The sequence below is a fragment of the Amblyraja radiata genome, chromosome 4 (assembly GCF_010909765.2).
Source record: "Amblyraja radiata isolate CabotCenter1 chromosome 4, sAmbRad1.1.pri, whole genome shotgun sequence".
NCBI classification, from domain to species: Eukaryota; Metazoa; Chordata; class Chondrichthyes; order Rajiformes; family Rajidae; genus Amblyraja; species Amblyraja radiata.
Window position 1 is genome coordinate 74,263,049 of NC_045959.1, and position 16,264 is coordinate 74,279,312.

At 42.5% G+C, this 16,264-nt stretch overlaps 1 protein-coding gene across 3 annotated transcripts in view; it reads left to right on the forward strand.

Annotated features, from left to right (window-relative positions):
* The window catches only part of lyn (LYN proto-oncogene, Src family tyrosine kinase), a 108,879-nt gene that overhangs the window by 39,030 nt on the left and 53,585 nt on the right, over positions 1–16,264 (forward strand). For all 3 annotated transcript variants that reach the window (XM_033019744.1, XM_033019743.1, XM_033019745.1), the window contains exon 8: positions 5,005–5,157. In XM_033019744.1, the coding sequence (XP_032875635.1) occupies positions 5,005–5,157 (153 nt within the window). The remainder of the gene's footprint in view (positions 1–5,004; positions 5,158–16,264) is intronic.

A 16,264-nucleotide genomic window follows, 5' to 3' on the forward strand; every position in this document is an offset into this window, starting at 1 on the left:
ATGGGCCCAAATTGAGCTACTCGCAATATTAAATTTTGTATAAAAGGATCTTTAGAAGCCCTTTTGAATGTAAAAATATACAACCTACCTTCTGCTATTTTCTTTATGAGACCCTGCGGTTGCTGACGGTCGCGGGTTTAAAGATTGATTTTTAAACTACTATAACTATTATTCAAGGCCTTTAAACCTAATAATAGCTTTTGCGACGGGGTCTATCAGCGATTTTTCGTTAATAATTAACTAGGCTGAACATTTTCGATTGGAACAGCTTAGAGAAAATCGCGTTTTAAACCCGCCCCCTCTAAACGGCGCCAAAATCGCGCACAACCTCAGCGGCAGATATTCAGCGACGCTTCAGGTAGGCTTTGCAACATACCTACATTTAATTAGTAAAGCAACACCTTCCCCGGGTGAAATGTGAGGAAAGGGCCTTGAAAAAGACCTGTGTTCGATCCTGACTGCAGGTCTGTCTGTACGGAGTCTGTACTCTCTCCTTGTTTCTCTGGGTGCACCAGTTACCTCCCACATTCCATAGACATACATGTTTGTAGATTCATTGGCTTCTGTAAATTGTTCCTAGTGTGTAGGATAGAACTAGTTCATGGGCGATCTCTGGTCGGCAGGGGTGAAGGGCCTTTTTCCACGCTGTATCTCTAAAATAAATTGGAAAATGCTTCAGATTGCTAAACCATATTCTTAGGCTTTGTGGACTATCAAACAAAATTCATTCTGCTGAATTTCTTGCATTCAACATTTAAAAAAAAATAAAGGCACTATTTAAAAAATAAAAGATTAGTTTATAGAATATAAAACACAGAAAATAACTAAATTAAAATACATTTATTTCCGTATAATTTACATTTTTTAACTGGTTATCAGAAATACTTGTACACATTGTAGCAATTCCTTACCATTGAGTGAGGTTACTGAATCTGTGCAAAGTCTAATCTAAGGCAGGTTCGGGAGCCAGTTTTCCCCAAAGTAATCCAAGTTGGCACTCTGCCGCTGGACTTCATGACAAGTTCAACTTTAGGACACAGACAGGAAATTCACCAGTGAGCGCACCTCAGGAAGATCAGGACATCTGTGTTTGTGCTTACTGGTGTGGGGGTTCCTGGGTTTCCTTACGATTGTGGAGGGAAATACTGCAAAGAAAAATCTGAGCCTATATTAAAAATCCTGGCCAGCATAGGGGAAAGGGTGGGATTTATGCAGGGGGGGAGGTTGGAGGGGATGTCCAGGAAATTCTTGTGCAATCGAAACATTTGTTGCATCAAGTTTGAGGCCACACTTGAGGATCTAGGAGTAAAAGCACATAGGTCCATTAAAGTGGTGTCACAGGCAGATGGGGTGGTGAAAGAAGCTTTTGGCACACTGACCATCATCAATTAGGGAATTGAGTTGGGATGTGAAGTTACATTTGTATTAGAAGTTGGTGAGGCTGCACTTGGAGTATTCTGTTGATTTTTAGTCGCTCTACTATAGTAAAGATGCCATAAAACTGGAATGAGTACAGAGATGATTTACTCTGATGTTGACAGGACTCAAGAGCATGAATTATAAGGAGATGTTGGGCAGGCTCGGAATTCATTCCTAGGGGCGCAAGAAGCTGAGGGATAATCTTATGGAGGTGTATAATTTAATGAGGGGAATAGATTCATTGGATACACAGTAGTTTTCCCAGAATAGGGAAATCAAGAACTTGAGGACATAGAGGAAAGATTTAATAAGAAATTGAGGGGCACTCTTTTCACACAGTTCTTGAGGTATATGGGGTGGGTATATGGAACGAGCTGTCTGAGGAAGTAGTTGAGGTAAGTACAATGGCAAATTCAACAAAAAATACATTTTGAGCTGGGAATTAATCTCAACTACCTCATTTTCACCCTTCCTAAAAATAGTCACACAAATATGAGCAGACGCAGACTAGACGCTATTCAAAATGAAACCTGAGAAAGGACAAATTAGTTTTTTTGCCCAATGTATGAACCTTAATGCATCATGTTTTCCCGTTTTCAGACTAATATTTTGAAAGTTTAGTTTAGAGATAGGGTCTCGACCCGAAGCGTCACCTATTCCTTCGCTCCAGAGATGCTGCCTCACCAGCTGAGTTTCTCCAGTATTTTTGTCTACCTTTGATTTTTCCAGCATCTGCAGTTCCTTCTTAAACAGCATGGAAACAGGCCCTTCGGCCCACCATCCACACTGACCAGCGATCCCCGTACACCAACACTATCCTACACATTAGGGACAATTTACAATGTTACCTAAGCCAATTAACCTACAAACCTGCATGCCTTTGATGTGTGGGAGCAAACCTGAGATCCTGGAGAAAACCCACACATATCATGGGGAGAACGTACAAACCCCATACAGACAGCGACCATAGTCTGGATCGAACCCGGGTTGCTGGCACTGTAAGGCAGTAGCTCTACCACTACGTTATAGTGCTTCCTATTATCTCTGTAATCTATGTACCCAAATGCTCAAGTATGTCTAATTTGGTTTAATATCTATCCACAAAAAGTGCACATATGTTGCACAGTTTTTGAATCAATACTCATGTCCTGTCACCGAGAAGGTCCAAATCCATGTACAATTATTGTCCATCTACCTCTTTCCACCCTGTTCTCAACCCAGCTCAATATATTGCATTGATGCAGGAATTATTTAAATTTTTTATTTTTGCAGTCTGTATCTATAGCACTTTTGCATGGTCCCCATTTCTGCTCTCATGGCGAGGTCTTCAAAACAAATGGAGCTAAACTACCACCATTCTAAATGCTATATTGAACATTCTGAACCGTTGCCCCCTGTTAAAGTAACTAATCTTCATCCAAATTACTTAGACTTTGCTTTAGACTTTAGAGATACAGCATGGAAACAGGCCCTTCGACCCACTGTGTCAGCGTCACATAGCAATCACTCCATACACTAACACTATCCGACACACTAGGGACGTTTACAATTTTTACCAAAGCCAATTAACCTACAAACCTGTAAGTCTTTGGAGTGTGAGTGGAAACTGGAGCACCCGGAAAAAACCCATGCTGTCACAGGGAGAATGTACAAACTATATACAGACAGTTTCCGTAGTCAGGGACGAACCCGGGTCTTTGGCAGTGTAAGACAATGGCTCCACCGCTATGCAACTGTGCCACCCATTTCCTCAAAGACATTTCATATTACTGATCCCAAACTAATTGGCCTAATGATAATCAGATTGACATCTGTAGGAATCCAAAATCCATTCAACATATTCTTTGTGTGTTCCATGATTTCCAAATTCCTACAGCATTGTAGGTCCATGGCTGCACAAATCCTTTTATTTTAGAAATTCATGCACTAATTGAAGGTCACAAATGCAACATCAGAATATATTATTCCCTCTGTAATGAAAAAAAAAAGGATTTTTTGCAAGATCATTTTCCTCATCCTCTGCTGCCTTTCTCATCCTCGATCTTATGTATTAAAAAATATCTGTAAAAATATGAATTGCAGGACTATGTCATGATGTTCTTCAGTGTTTGATTTTTAAATGTTGAAAACATGTTTAAGTGGTTGAGCAGATAGGTGTGTCAAAGACATATAATTCAGTCCCGATTCCAATATAACCCATAATACATTAAGGATGCGGTATACTTAATATACCCCCCCCCCCCCCCCCCATTACTGATCAATTTATTATCCAGTACATGATTGAGGAAGGGATAATTTTGAAAACGTTAAAAAAATATTTGTTTTGTCAGTACATTCACCTAATTATTAACAGGAACAGTTTTTCAGCTGAAAAACATATTTCTTTAAAATAAATTTTGTTCAGCATAGTACTCCTTTTATCACTAAATTTAATAGGATGCTATCATGTTTTGATCAGACCACACCTCAAGCATTGCTTTGGTGTATTTCCTTTACAGATTCCAAAAGTGTTCAGTCTCCCATAGAAATTCAAGATAGACGAGAAAGGCTTGGATCTAGATTTGATGCATTAGATTTTCAGTATCATTCCACCAATCCATCTGTAACAGGTTACTCTTTCCAACTGGCATTTCATGAACTTAGGATGAGCTCTGCCCAAATTGCACAGTATGACATCCCTTGGAAATGCCAGGCCATTTGCTGTGTGTAATTCTGTCTTGGCTGCTCATTCAATTGATTTCCACAGACATATTTTTCCAATCCAGGCATCTATGTGCTTTTATGATATTCATGTTCCTGCAACAGCAAAAACAAATGCCGAATGTATCATATGAATCATCTTTGCAGTTTAAATATAGTCCATGCAGATGGCTGTGTACTGTTTTCCAGTGTTATGATTCACATCTACTAAAAAGGACAAGCCTAATTACAAATTGCTCTTTCCCGAGAATTAAGTTGCCACCAACCTCAAAAGGCCGGTCACTGTGGCGCAGCGGTAGAGTTGCTGCCTTACAGCGACTGCAGCGCCGGAGACATGGGTTTGATCCCGACTGCTCTCTGTACGGAGTTTGTATGTTTTCCCTGTGACCTGCGTGGGTTTTCTCCGAGATCTTCCTCCCACACTCCAAAGACGTACAGGTTTGTAGGTTAAATGGCTTGGTAAATGTAAACATTTTCCCGAGTGAGACTAGGATAGTGTTAATGTGCGGGGATCGCTGGTCGGCACGGACCCGGTGGGCCGAAGGGCCTGTTTCCACGCTGTATCTCTAAACTAAACTAAACTCAAGTATATTTAAGAGGCTATTAGATAGACATATCAATATGGAGGGAGAAGAGATTAGTTAAACTTAGCATTGTGTTTGGACTTTGTGCGCTGAAGGGCCTGTTCCTGTGCTGTACTGTTCTATGTTAACCTATACCATGGGAAAATACTGTGTGTGTTGATAAACAGCTTTTTTTTTAAAGAATTTAATGTTTTGCATTCATTACAAAGTTGTGGGCATCATATATTTTAACTAAGGTTGCAGTTGTTATAAAAGATGTTTCAGAATTAACTGATTGATCTTTAATTGTTTTGCTCATCAGAACAGGCCGACGGTCTGTGCCGAAAGCTTGGATCGTCCTGTCTTAGCCAAAAACCACAAAAACCGTGGGATAAAGATGCTTGGGAGATTCCGCGAGAATCTGTGAAGCTGGTTAAGAAACTTGGGGCTGGACAGTTTGGAGAAGTATGGATGGGTATGTAGACTGCAATCTACTCAGTTAATACCATGAATCTCTAAAACAAAATCCAACTGGAAATGCTTTGTAATGAAATAAAATACATAGTATAGACTACTATTTAACATTTTGGAGTAATGCCAGGAAATATATATATTTGAATATACTTTGAATTGCATAGTATGGCTGATAATTTATTGTCTATTTATTTATTTATTTCTGTTTGTTTATTGTTTTTGCATTTAATGTGGTAGCAAAGCTGCAAACGAAAAACAATGTAATAGTTCCGGGTCATATTCGCTACAGATGACAAGTAAAGTCTCTGGAATGTTTTTGGAAAACTTTTTCAGAATTGTTGCAGGGAGGTTAGGTGAGAAGGTTTATGCACTGTCATTGTGGAAATGTAGGGATGTGTTTGTATTGTCCTGTATTTTTGATGGTTAGATCCACTTCCTCTTCCTTCAAAATCTTTGACTTGAAAATTAAAATGTCATTTATTATCACTGCTGAGAGAAAGGACTATAGGTTGCCTATGTCTATGAAGCATGCAAAGGGTGAGGATCACTCTCTTTTTTTTGACCAGTAAGCTTCATTCTAAGTATAAGCTCTGGGTTTGAAACACAGGTTGTGCTGGTACAGTGGAGATAGTGTAGATTTTGTCATGGATGGTTGCTTTATATGAGAATTGATTTGAGAAGTGATTTTTGGGAACTTGCTTGCCATTGGGAAGGGTGTGGCAGAAACAGGTAGGCAGAAGTCTTTTTCCTACTGAATGGTTCAGAGAAGGATTGCTCTTTCACACATTTGGTGAAGGACTCGTTGATGACTTGGAGCTTGGGCCCTGAAAGCTTTTCACTGTACCTCAGTGCACGTGACAATAAATTAAACTGTGCGTGCGTGCGTTCTTGCATGTATGTGTGTGCCCGCCCAAGAAAGACTGTGTCATAATTCAGTGACAGAGTTACAGACCCACCATTTGGTTCTTGGGTCTCTTTTTGGTAGTTTCAACTAATCTTTCAGCTGACAATGAGAAAGACTGAAAACTTTACCTCTTGACCACTTTGAGTTTATGCCTGCAATATCTTGTGACTGGTGGTACACAAAAATGCTGGAGAAACTCAGCGGGTGCAGCAGCATCTATGGAGCGAAGGAAATAGGCGACGTTTCGGGCCGAAACCCTTCTTCAGACTGATGGGGGGTGGGGGGGAGAAGGAAGGAAAAAGGGAGGAGGAGGAGCCCGAGGGCGGGGGGATGGGAGGAGACAGCTCGAGGGTTAAGGAAGGGGAGGAGACAGCAAGGGCTAGCAAAATTGGGAGAATTCAATGGTCATGCCATCCGGACGCAAGCAACCCAGGCGGAATATGAGGTGCTGTTCCTCCAATTTCCGGTGTTGCTCACTCTGGCAATGGAGGAGACCCAGGACAGAGAGGTCGGATTGGGAATGGGAGGGGGAGTTGAAGTGCTGAGCCACCGGGAGTTCAGGTAGGTTATTGCGGACTGAGCGGAGGTGTTCGGCGAAACGATCGCCCAACCTCCGCTTAGTCTCCCCGATGTAAATCAGCTGACATCTAGAGCAGCGGATGCAGTAGATGAGGTTGGAGGAGATACAGGTGAACCTTTGTCGCATCTGGAACGACTGCTTGGGTCCTTGAATGGAATCGAGGGGGGAGGTGAAGGGACAGGTGTTGCATTTCTTGCGGTTGCAACGGAAAGTGCCAGGGGAGGGGGTGGTGCGGGAGGGAAGGGAAGAATTGACAAGGGAGTTGTGGAGGGAGCGGTCTTTGCGGAAGGCAGACGTAGGGGGAGATGGGAAGATGTGGCGAGTGGTGGGGTCACGTTGGAGGTGGCGGAAATGGCGGAGGATTATTTGTTGTATTTGCCGGCTGGTGGGGTGAAAGGTGAGGACTAGGTGGACTCTGCCCTTGTTGCGAATGCGGGGATGGGGAGAGAGAGCAGTGTTGTGGGGTATGGATGAGACCCTGGTGCGAGCCTCATCTATGGTGGCGGAGGGGAATCCCCGTTCCCTGAAGAACGAGGACATTTCCGATGCCCTGGTGTGGAACGTCTCATCCTGGGAGCAGATGCGGCGTATGCGGAGGAATTGGGAGTAGGGGATGGAGTCTTTACAGGGGGCAGGGTGGGAAGACGTGTAGTCCAGATAGCCATGTGAGTCAGTTGGTTTGTAGTGTATGTCGGTCAGAAGTCTGTCCCCTGCGATGCGATGGAGATGGTGAGGTCAATCAAGTGTCGGAAATGGTCCAGGTGTATTGGAGTGCCGGATGGAAGTTGGTGGTGAAGTGGATGAAGTCAGTCAGTTGTGTATGGGTGCAGGAGGTGGCCCCAAAGCAGTCGTCAATGTAACGGAGGTAGAGGTCGGGGTGGGGCCCTGGTACGTATTGAACAAGGATTGTTCAATGTACCCGACAAAGAGGCAGGCGTAGCTGGGACCCATGCGACCCATGCTTGTGACTGTATGGCACCCCATGTGGGGGTGCAGGGTGGTCAGAGAGGGTATAGACAATCTTCGAAATCCATAGCTACAGTATTCCTTATCGAAATAATAAAGTTTGTTATAAGAACTAAGCAGCTTGTATTGCAACCTCAAGGTATATATAGAATTACATTAACTATCCCATTTGGAGTGAAAAATAGTCCCATTAAATGAAATATTAAATGAGTGCCAGTTTTTTTGTAAATATGCTCCAATATGATTTTTTCACTATTTATATTGTTCACTTTCTTGGTCATAATATGCTGTGTAATGCGCAGTTGAGCTGCATGCCAGTTGTTGAATTTACATTGAACAGCAGTAAAACCACCAATGCTACAGTGATAACTATAAGATTACTAAAATCCTGCCATGTAACAAGGCACGGAATAATTAAGTTAAGGTTTGAAATGGTATTTGTATTAAAATCGTAAAAACATTGAAATCTACCATTTTATATTCATTTCCATTTAAGAAAAACTCTGCAGGCTGAAAAAATGAAAAACCATAATAATGTGTGAAGAAATAGCATGGATCCGGGTGATCCATTACAATAGACAGGGCCGGATTTACGTATAAGCTTCACAAGCTTAAGCTTAGGGCTTCAAAATCTAAGGGGGCCTCGGCTGGGCTGGATTTACCTATATGCTTTAAGCTGATAACTCGACACTAGCACTGGCAATAAATAAAAAGCACAGCTTTCCAGCTCTTATCTTATTGGCCACGCTCGGCTGCACATCGGTGTCAATCTGGTGGACTTCCATCTTCCTCTCGTCGTGGTGGTGGGGGATTGGGAGGGGCCTCACAAGTGGAATAGCCTAGGGTCTATCTTCGTCTAAATCCGGCCCTGACAATGGAATGTCGTTGAATGTGGAGGTTTTATTCTCCAATGATTTGCCTTAATATTTCAACATTTGGTGATTAAATTAGGCATTTTTTTGGCTGTTTCTTCATTGATTTCATATCAAATTGAAATTGTATCAGTTTGAGTGAACTGTTTATTTCACAACAAGCTATGACTGATAAAGAAACTGATATTCCACTAATTTTAGAAATTAAGTATGCAATGTAGTCGAGAGAACAGGATGTTTCCTTTAACTAATGTAGGGAAATTGATGTGTATGTTGGGTGAAGCGCTTCCTTTTGGAATTGTTGTTACAACTGGTGCAGTGCGTACAACAAAATTGTACATTTCCTTTTGCAGCCTCATTTGACTAATCCTTTGCGTTAAAGGTTTTCTTCCCATGCACGCAAAGAAAAATGCCCTACTGATCCTTTGACTGTCAAGTAAAGAACATTTTCAACACAAACAATTCCTAATTTGCACCACACAGCAGATTTCCTTTGGCATTAAGAAAATATGCATTCATGATTTACAAATGGCTTGGGACCTAATTTTTTTTAAACTCTTTTCCCAGGAAGGGAGTGGCTAATTATGCAATAAAACAATTTGAGGACAAGTAGTGATAAAGAAGATTTTTTTAAATTATACTTGCAATGAAACTACAACATATGGGTGATGCATTGGTAGAGTTGCTGCCTTATTATGCTAGAGACCCCAGTTCGACCCTGACCTTAGGTGCCGTCTGTACAGAATTTGTACGTTCTCCCTTTGACCGCATGGGTTTTTCCCGGGTGTTCCTATTTCCTCCCACATTCCAAAGATGTACAGGTTTATGGGTTTATTGGCTTCAGTAAAATTGTACATTGTCCTCAGTATGTAGGATACTGCTCATGTGATCGCTGGTCTTGGTGAGACCATACCTGGAGTATTGCGTACAGTTTTGGTCTCCTAATCTGAGGAAAGACATTCTTGCCATAGAGGGAGTACAGAGAAGGTTCACCAGACTGATTCCAGGGATGTCAGGACTTTCATATGAAGAAAGACTGGATAGACTCTGCTTGTACTCGCTAGAATTTAGAAGATTGAGGGGGGATCTTATAGAAACTTACAAAATTTTTAAGGGGTTGGACAGGCTAGATGCAGGAAGATTGTTCCCGATGTTGGGGAAGTCCAGAACAAGGTGTCACAGTTTAAGGATAAGGGGGAAATCTTTTAGGACCGAGATGAGAAAAACATTTTTCACACAGAGAGTGGTGAATCTCTGGAATTCTCTGCCACAGAAGGTAGTTGAGGCCAGTTCATTGGCTATATTTAAGAGGGAGTTAGATGTGGCCCTTGTGGCTAAAGGAATCAGGGGGTATGGAGAGAAGGCAGGTACAGGATACTGAGTAGGATGATCAGCCATGAACATATTGATTGGCCGTGCAGGATCGAAGGGCCGAATGGCCTACTCTTGACTATTTTCTATGTTTCTATGGTCATGTGATCATGTGATCACTGGTGTGGAATCAGTGTGCTGAAGGGCCTGTTTGCATGCCGTATCTCTAAAGTCTAAAGTGAATCTGCATGATGGATCATGCAGAACAACTCTTGAAGCTCAACATTATCTGTGACAAAACAGTGATTGACTGTCACTACTAACCTAAATATTAATTCTCACCACTAGCAACATACTGTGGCTGCAGTGTGTACCATCTACAAAATGTACTGTCAAGGCTATTCTACAGCAACTCTCAACCCATGACATCTATCACCAAGAAGCATCAGGGCTGACCCTGCATCATAAGGCTTCACTCCAAACTGCAGGGTATCCTGAAAATTAGACGCAGTGCAGATGACGGAAGGGTAATAAGTCAATTCTCCCTCCTCTGCAACGATTCAAGGTGACAGCTCACGATCGCCTACTCGAGAGTAATTAAGCATCGGCAATAAGTGCTGACCTTGTCAGCAACCCCCAGATCCTGTAAAATAAATAAATAATAATACATTAAACATCCAGAAATGCTCAGTCACACGTCTGAAGCAGATAAAGTTGTTTTTATTCCAATCAATTTTATTCCAGTGCTTTTTTTAATCACTTTCAAAAGGAACATAACATTTTAATCAGGATTTCACTCAAGCAATCGCAGTTTATTTTGATTGTGAACATTTGTTTGTGTGAGAATGATGAGCAGCAGCTGAGATCCATTCTATTAATGGCCAGTTTAGCACTGTGGACAGTGAGACATGGCCTATCCAGAGTTTCCTTTTTGTTCAGCAATTGCTGAAGAGGAATGATAAATAATTCAGCTGAATGAGTTATCACTCCCTTCAAAAGAGTGCGCAAAATTCATCATTCTTTACTGCGATAAAACAATTTAGATTTTTGTTTGAATTTTTACGTAAATGTTACTTCCACCTTCAAATCCTTTGTAAAGAAGTCCCTATCTTTGAGAAGAGCCCTTATCTGAATGAATACAAGCACCCCATTGTACTAATGTAACTTGCTGAATTGCTGCCTCTGTTGCTTAGACAACATGTATCTGGCTGATGTGCATTTCATTGTGTTGAATGAATTACTGATAAATGCCAGTGGTTCCAGTTAATCATTTAAATGGAAGCAAGTTTTAGACATCCATGCATTGTTCTAACCAAGCTTGGCAATAGTTGGCCTGTGTCTGTCAAGGTGCTCTGCTATTAAAGCAGGGCTCAGTTCTCTCAGATTTCTCACCACTTTGGGGAGCGTGCTATTACATCCTGTGGTAGGCTAGACCTGGAAGCAGGATCATTGAGATTTCATGGCAAACATGGGACTGTTGGTTTAGTTTAGTTTATTATTGTCACATGTGCCAAGATACAGTGAAAAGCCATTGTTTGCATGCTAACCAGTCAAATAAAAGTATCAAGCCATCCACAGTGCACAGATAGTGCAAAGATATAACATTTAAATCCGATAAAGTCCGATTAAATAAAGTTCAAAGGTCTCCAATGAGGTAGATGGGAAGTCAGGATCACAATCTAGCTGATGAGAGGACTGCTCAGTTGCCTTATTACAATTGGGAAGATTCTGTTCTTGAATCCAGAGGTATGTGTTTTCAAACTTCTGTAACTCCTGCCTAATTGAAGAGAGGAGAAGAAAGAATAACAGGGATGAGACTGGTCCTTGTTTATGTTGGTGGTCTTGCTGAGGCTGCACTGTGTAGATGGAGTCAATGGAAGTGAGGCTGGTAAACGTGATTGTCTGGGCTACGTCTACAACTCTGCAGTTTCTCGCGGGCCTGGATGGAACTGTTCCCAAACCAGGCTGTAATGCATCCCAATATGATACTTTCTGTGGCGCATCTATAGTGAGAGTTGGAGTTTTTGGAAAATGCAAAGTGTATTTTTTGTGTATTTATCTAATTTTGTTTTATCCTAAATTACCTTAATTTTAGTAATCTAGCAAGTACCTAATTCATTTACAAGAATTGTTAAATTAATATTGCAAATGTTCAGAAACATTTTAAGATCCATTATTTCTGTGACCACTTACAAAGTTGGGAGATGGGCTTTATCTTCTCGGAAGAATTAATCAATCACATGTTGGTGTATTTTTGACTCTAGAATGGACAATAAATTGGCACTACTATCTGCAGATGCAAAGTTCTGACAGTGCAGGAACAACGTCAGCTCGGCCTATCTCAATGGGTCAGCGAGGTTGTCCTTCCTCTCCAGATCAAATCTGTTCAGAACTGGGTCGGTTGTGGGTGTCATTATGTACACTGGTTCCTGTTGGGGTGGCACAGTGGTAGAGTAACTGCCTTACCCACAGAGACCCACATTTAATCCTGTCTATGCGGAGTTTGCACATTCTCCCTGCGTTTTCCCTGGATGCTCCAGTTTCCTCCCGTATTACAAAGACGTGCAGGTTAGTAAGTTAATTGGCTTCTGTAAATTGTAAATTGTCTCTAGTGTGCAGGATAGTGCTAGTGTACAAGGTGATGTACACTGCGGAGGGCCTGTTTCCATGCTGTATCTCTAAACAAAACTAAACTAAAACTAAACTGTTAGAATGGAATGGCTCGTTGTATTTGGACTTTGTTTGTGTGATGATTGGCGGACTGTGTGGGGTGGGAGGACCCATTGCTCCTCCCGTGCAGCAGGTGGGACTGCACAGGACAAGGGAGATGTTTTGTATATGGTTTATCTGAAGACAGTGTGTGGTTACAGCCATTTTGAGTTGTCTTGCTGCCAGCATTGAGTAAAGCATTAATTACTTCTGTTGTAAATTGAAGTTTTGTGCAGGCCTAGAAAACAAACACGAAAGTGGTGTCAGAAGTGGGATACTTCGGTTGCGTCCAAAGACCCAGAAAATAACCTATTTTCTGTAGTGTACTCAAACTAACATCTCTGCAATTCGATCGTTTTGATCCTGAGCGAGAAAAGTGGTCTCGTAATTAATGCGCGCTGAGTTTTACTTTGAAATGTATGTTTGTTTGTAGATTGGATGTTGGAAATGGATGTTGTTTGTAGATTTTAGTTCTGCATTCAATCACATCATCCCCAGCAGAGTGGTGGACAAACTGTCTGACCTGGGTGTTAATGCCAACACATGCAGATGGATCAAGGACTTCTTAACAGATCGTCCACAGACTGTCAGGATGGGGTCCAATCACTCCCCAGTCCTGACGCTCAGCACAGGAGCGCCACAAGGTTGTGTGCTGAGTCCTATCTTATACAAAATATACACTTGTGACTGCACACCAACACACAGTACAAACCGGATCATCAAGTTTGCAGATGACACGACTGTGGTGAGGCTGATAAATAACAACGACGAGTCTGCCTACAGAGATGAAGTCCAAAAACTGACTGTCGGGTGCACTAAAAATAACCTGGTACTCAACCCAACAAAAACAAAAGAACTGGTTATTGACTTCAGGAGGAGGAGAGAGGAACCTGCTCCTCTCTACATCAAAGGAGACATGGTGGAGAGAGTCACTGACTTTAAGTTCCTGGAAATATACATCTCCCAGGACCTCAAATGGACAAGTCACAGCAGCAGCTGTATTTCCTGAGGTCTCTGCGGAGAGCAAACGTTTCACAGCCGCTGCTGCTGTCCTTCTACGGTGTGCCGTGGAAAGCATCCTCTCCTATGGCATCCTGGTGTGGTTTGCTCGCTGCACTGTGGCTAAGAGGAGGGCGCTGCAGAGAGTTATTCAAACTGCACAGAGCATCACAAACGCTCAACTGCCCTCCCTGGATGACATATACAGGGCCCGATGCTCGCGCCGGGCCACAAACATCAAGCAGGACACATCCCACCCTGCCAACCACCTTTTCACTCTACTACCCTCTGGGAGGCGATACAGGTCTCTGAAGACTAAAAAATAGTTTCTACCCATGTGTGATAAAAGAAATTAATTCTAACAGAGAACACTGGGGAAGCACAATATAATTCGGGGTGCAAGATAATGAGCAATATTCTTTTAAAATATTTTTAATACCTATTTATTTATTTTCTTTACTGATCTGGTTTATATGTGAGTCAATGGCTGTTGTGTTTTGTTCTTTTAAAATCTTTTATCATGTGTCTTCTATGTACACACCGAAGGAGATGCAATGGAATTTCATTGTACAGTTGTTGTGCAATGACAATAAACGTATTTCATTTCATTCATTTCATTTCATTCATTTTTTTCTAAAGTATGGCAATTACGACTGGCCAGAGGAAGAAGGCTCTCTTGTGTTCATCAATGTCTCCAGAAACATTTGCACTGCTTCAAAATTTACTTACAGAAGAAGTAACTGAAGCCTCATATGCTGAAATCACAATGGCTTTGCACCTGCATTTCGAAGAAAGTCGGAATTTCCTCGCAGTTCGCCTTGATTTCTACAAGACGGTGCAACAGGAAGGGCAATCAATCACCGAATTTCTTGCCGAACTTCGCACCAGGGCAAAGGCGTTTGATTTTAAAACTCAATGCTGCGAAAAGTGCCAAGACAATGCGTTGCGGGATAGACTGGTCATGGGCTGCAGGCACGCATTCATCCAGCAGGCGATTCTCAAGGAATCGGACACCTCATTGAAGAATGAGCTGCAGTGTGCGAAGATGGCCGAGCTGCTGAGTAAAGAACTGCACAAAATGATCGGCGAAACAGCGTCGAAGCTCCCTCAGGAGGTGCATACAGTTTGTCAGACTCGTCCGCAACACCAGAAACCAATTGATCGACCCAGAGCAAATCTGGAGAAAGTGGGACAGTTTCAGAAGAGCCGTCCCCTTGTGGACGGAGGATCGAAACCCTGCTACCGGTGCGGCTCGACTGCTCATCATCACCGTGAGTGCCCGTATATCAAGTCTGTTTGTTATGCCTGTCACCGGAAAGGTCATCTGCAGGCAGTGTGTCAATCTGTAGGAAAGCTGAGAAAGGGCAAGAAAGCGCAAAACACAGTTGACCAAATCACAGAGACCATTCCTATTGAAGTGCTCGGTGTGTCTACGATCACCGACAAGCCGAGGATTTTGCTGCGGGTCTCGAACGTCGATCTACAGTTTTAGGTGGACACTGGTGCAGCTGTGTCGCTAGTGGGTCAGGACATCTGGGAGAGGATCGGATCCCCAAAACTGAAACCGGCCAACATCCGAAATTTTCGGATACGGACAACAGCCCATTCCTATGAAAGGCAAATGCACTGTCGCCATTTCCTGTAATGGTGTGACACAGATGTTGCTGCTGACCGTCGTTGTAAAGAAGGTACATCCCTGTACGCCATCGACTGGATCCATGCTTTCAAGCTTGACATGAACACCTTGATCTATGATGGATCAACTATGGCATTGTCATCGACCACGGATTGCAACATGGTCAGCAAGTGCGAGAATAACCTGTGAAAACAGGAAGCCAAATGGCACTGGTCCAAAGAGTGTGACCGTGCATTCACCAGGTTGAAGGATATGCTCGCCCAGAAGACGCGTTTGGTCCACTATGACCCATCGAAGGCGATTTCGATGGCCACCGATGCATCGCCGTATGGTCATGGAGCTGTAATCTCGCAAACGGCGCTGAACGGCAAGGAAGAAGCAATCGCGTTTGCATCTAAAACGCTGACGACCACCGAGAAAAACTACAGCCAAGTGGAGAAAGAACAGCATACAGATAAAGCAAATACTAATATCTCTTCAAAAGAGAACACTGAGGAAAACTCTGTTGATTCTGAACCTTTAGCAAGAGTTGTGAAATGCAAAAAAGGCTGTAAAAAGAGTGAAGCGAAGTCCAGCCAAATGGAGATGTTCAAAGTGGAAAGGGGGAATGTGATATTTGGTGGACTGTGTGGGGTGGGATGACCCATTGCTCCTCCTGTGCAGCAGGTGGTGCTGCACAGGACAAGGGAGATGTTTTGTATATAGTTTATCCTGTTTGTAGACAGTGTGTGGTTACAGCCATTTTGAGTTGTCTTGCTGCCAGCATTGAGTAAAGCATTAAAGACTTCTGGTTTTGTGCAGACCTTAGAAAACAAACACGAAAGTTTGATTGCATGGGCCAGCATTGTCCAATTTGTTTGTACTTCTGTGATACACCAGAGACTTCTAATAACGACTTAGTAAGACAAGATGATTCTTTGAACTTTGTTCTTCCTCCAGTTTATCTGGTTCATGTTTAAATTCCAGTGACTTTAGAAGAAGAATGTTTAAGAAAGAACTGCAGATGCTGGAAAAATCGAAGGTAGTCAAAAATGCTGGAGAAACTCAGCGGGTGAGGCAGCATCTATAGAGCGAAGGAATAGGTAACATTTCGGGTCGAGACTCTTCTTCAGACTGATGTGGAGGTGGGGG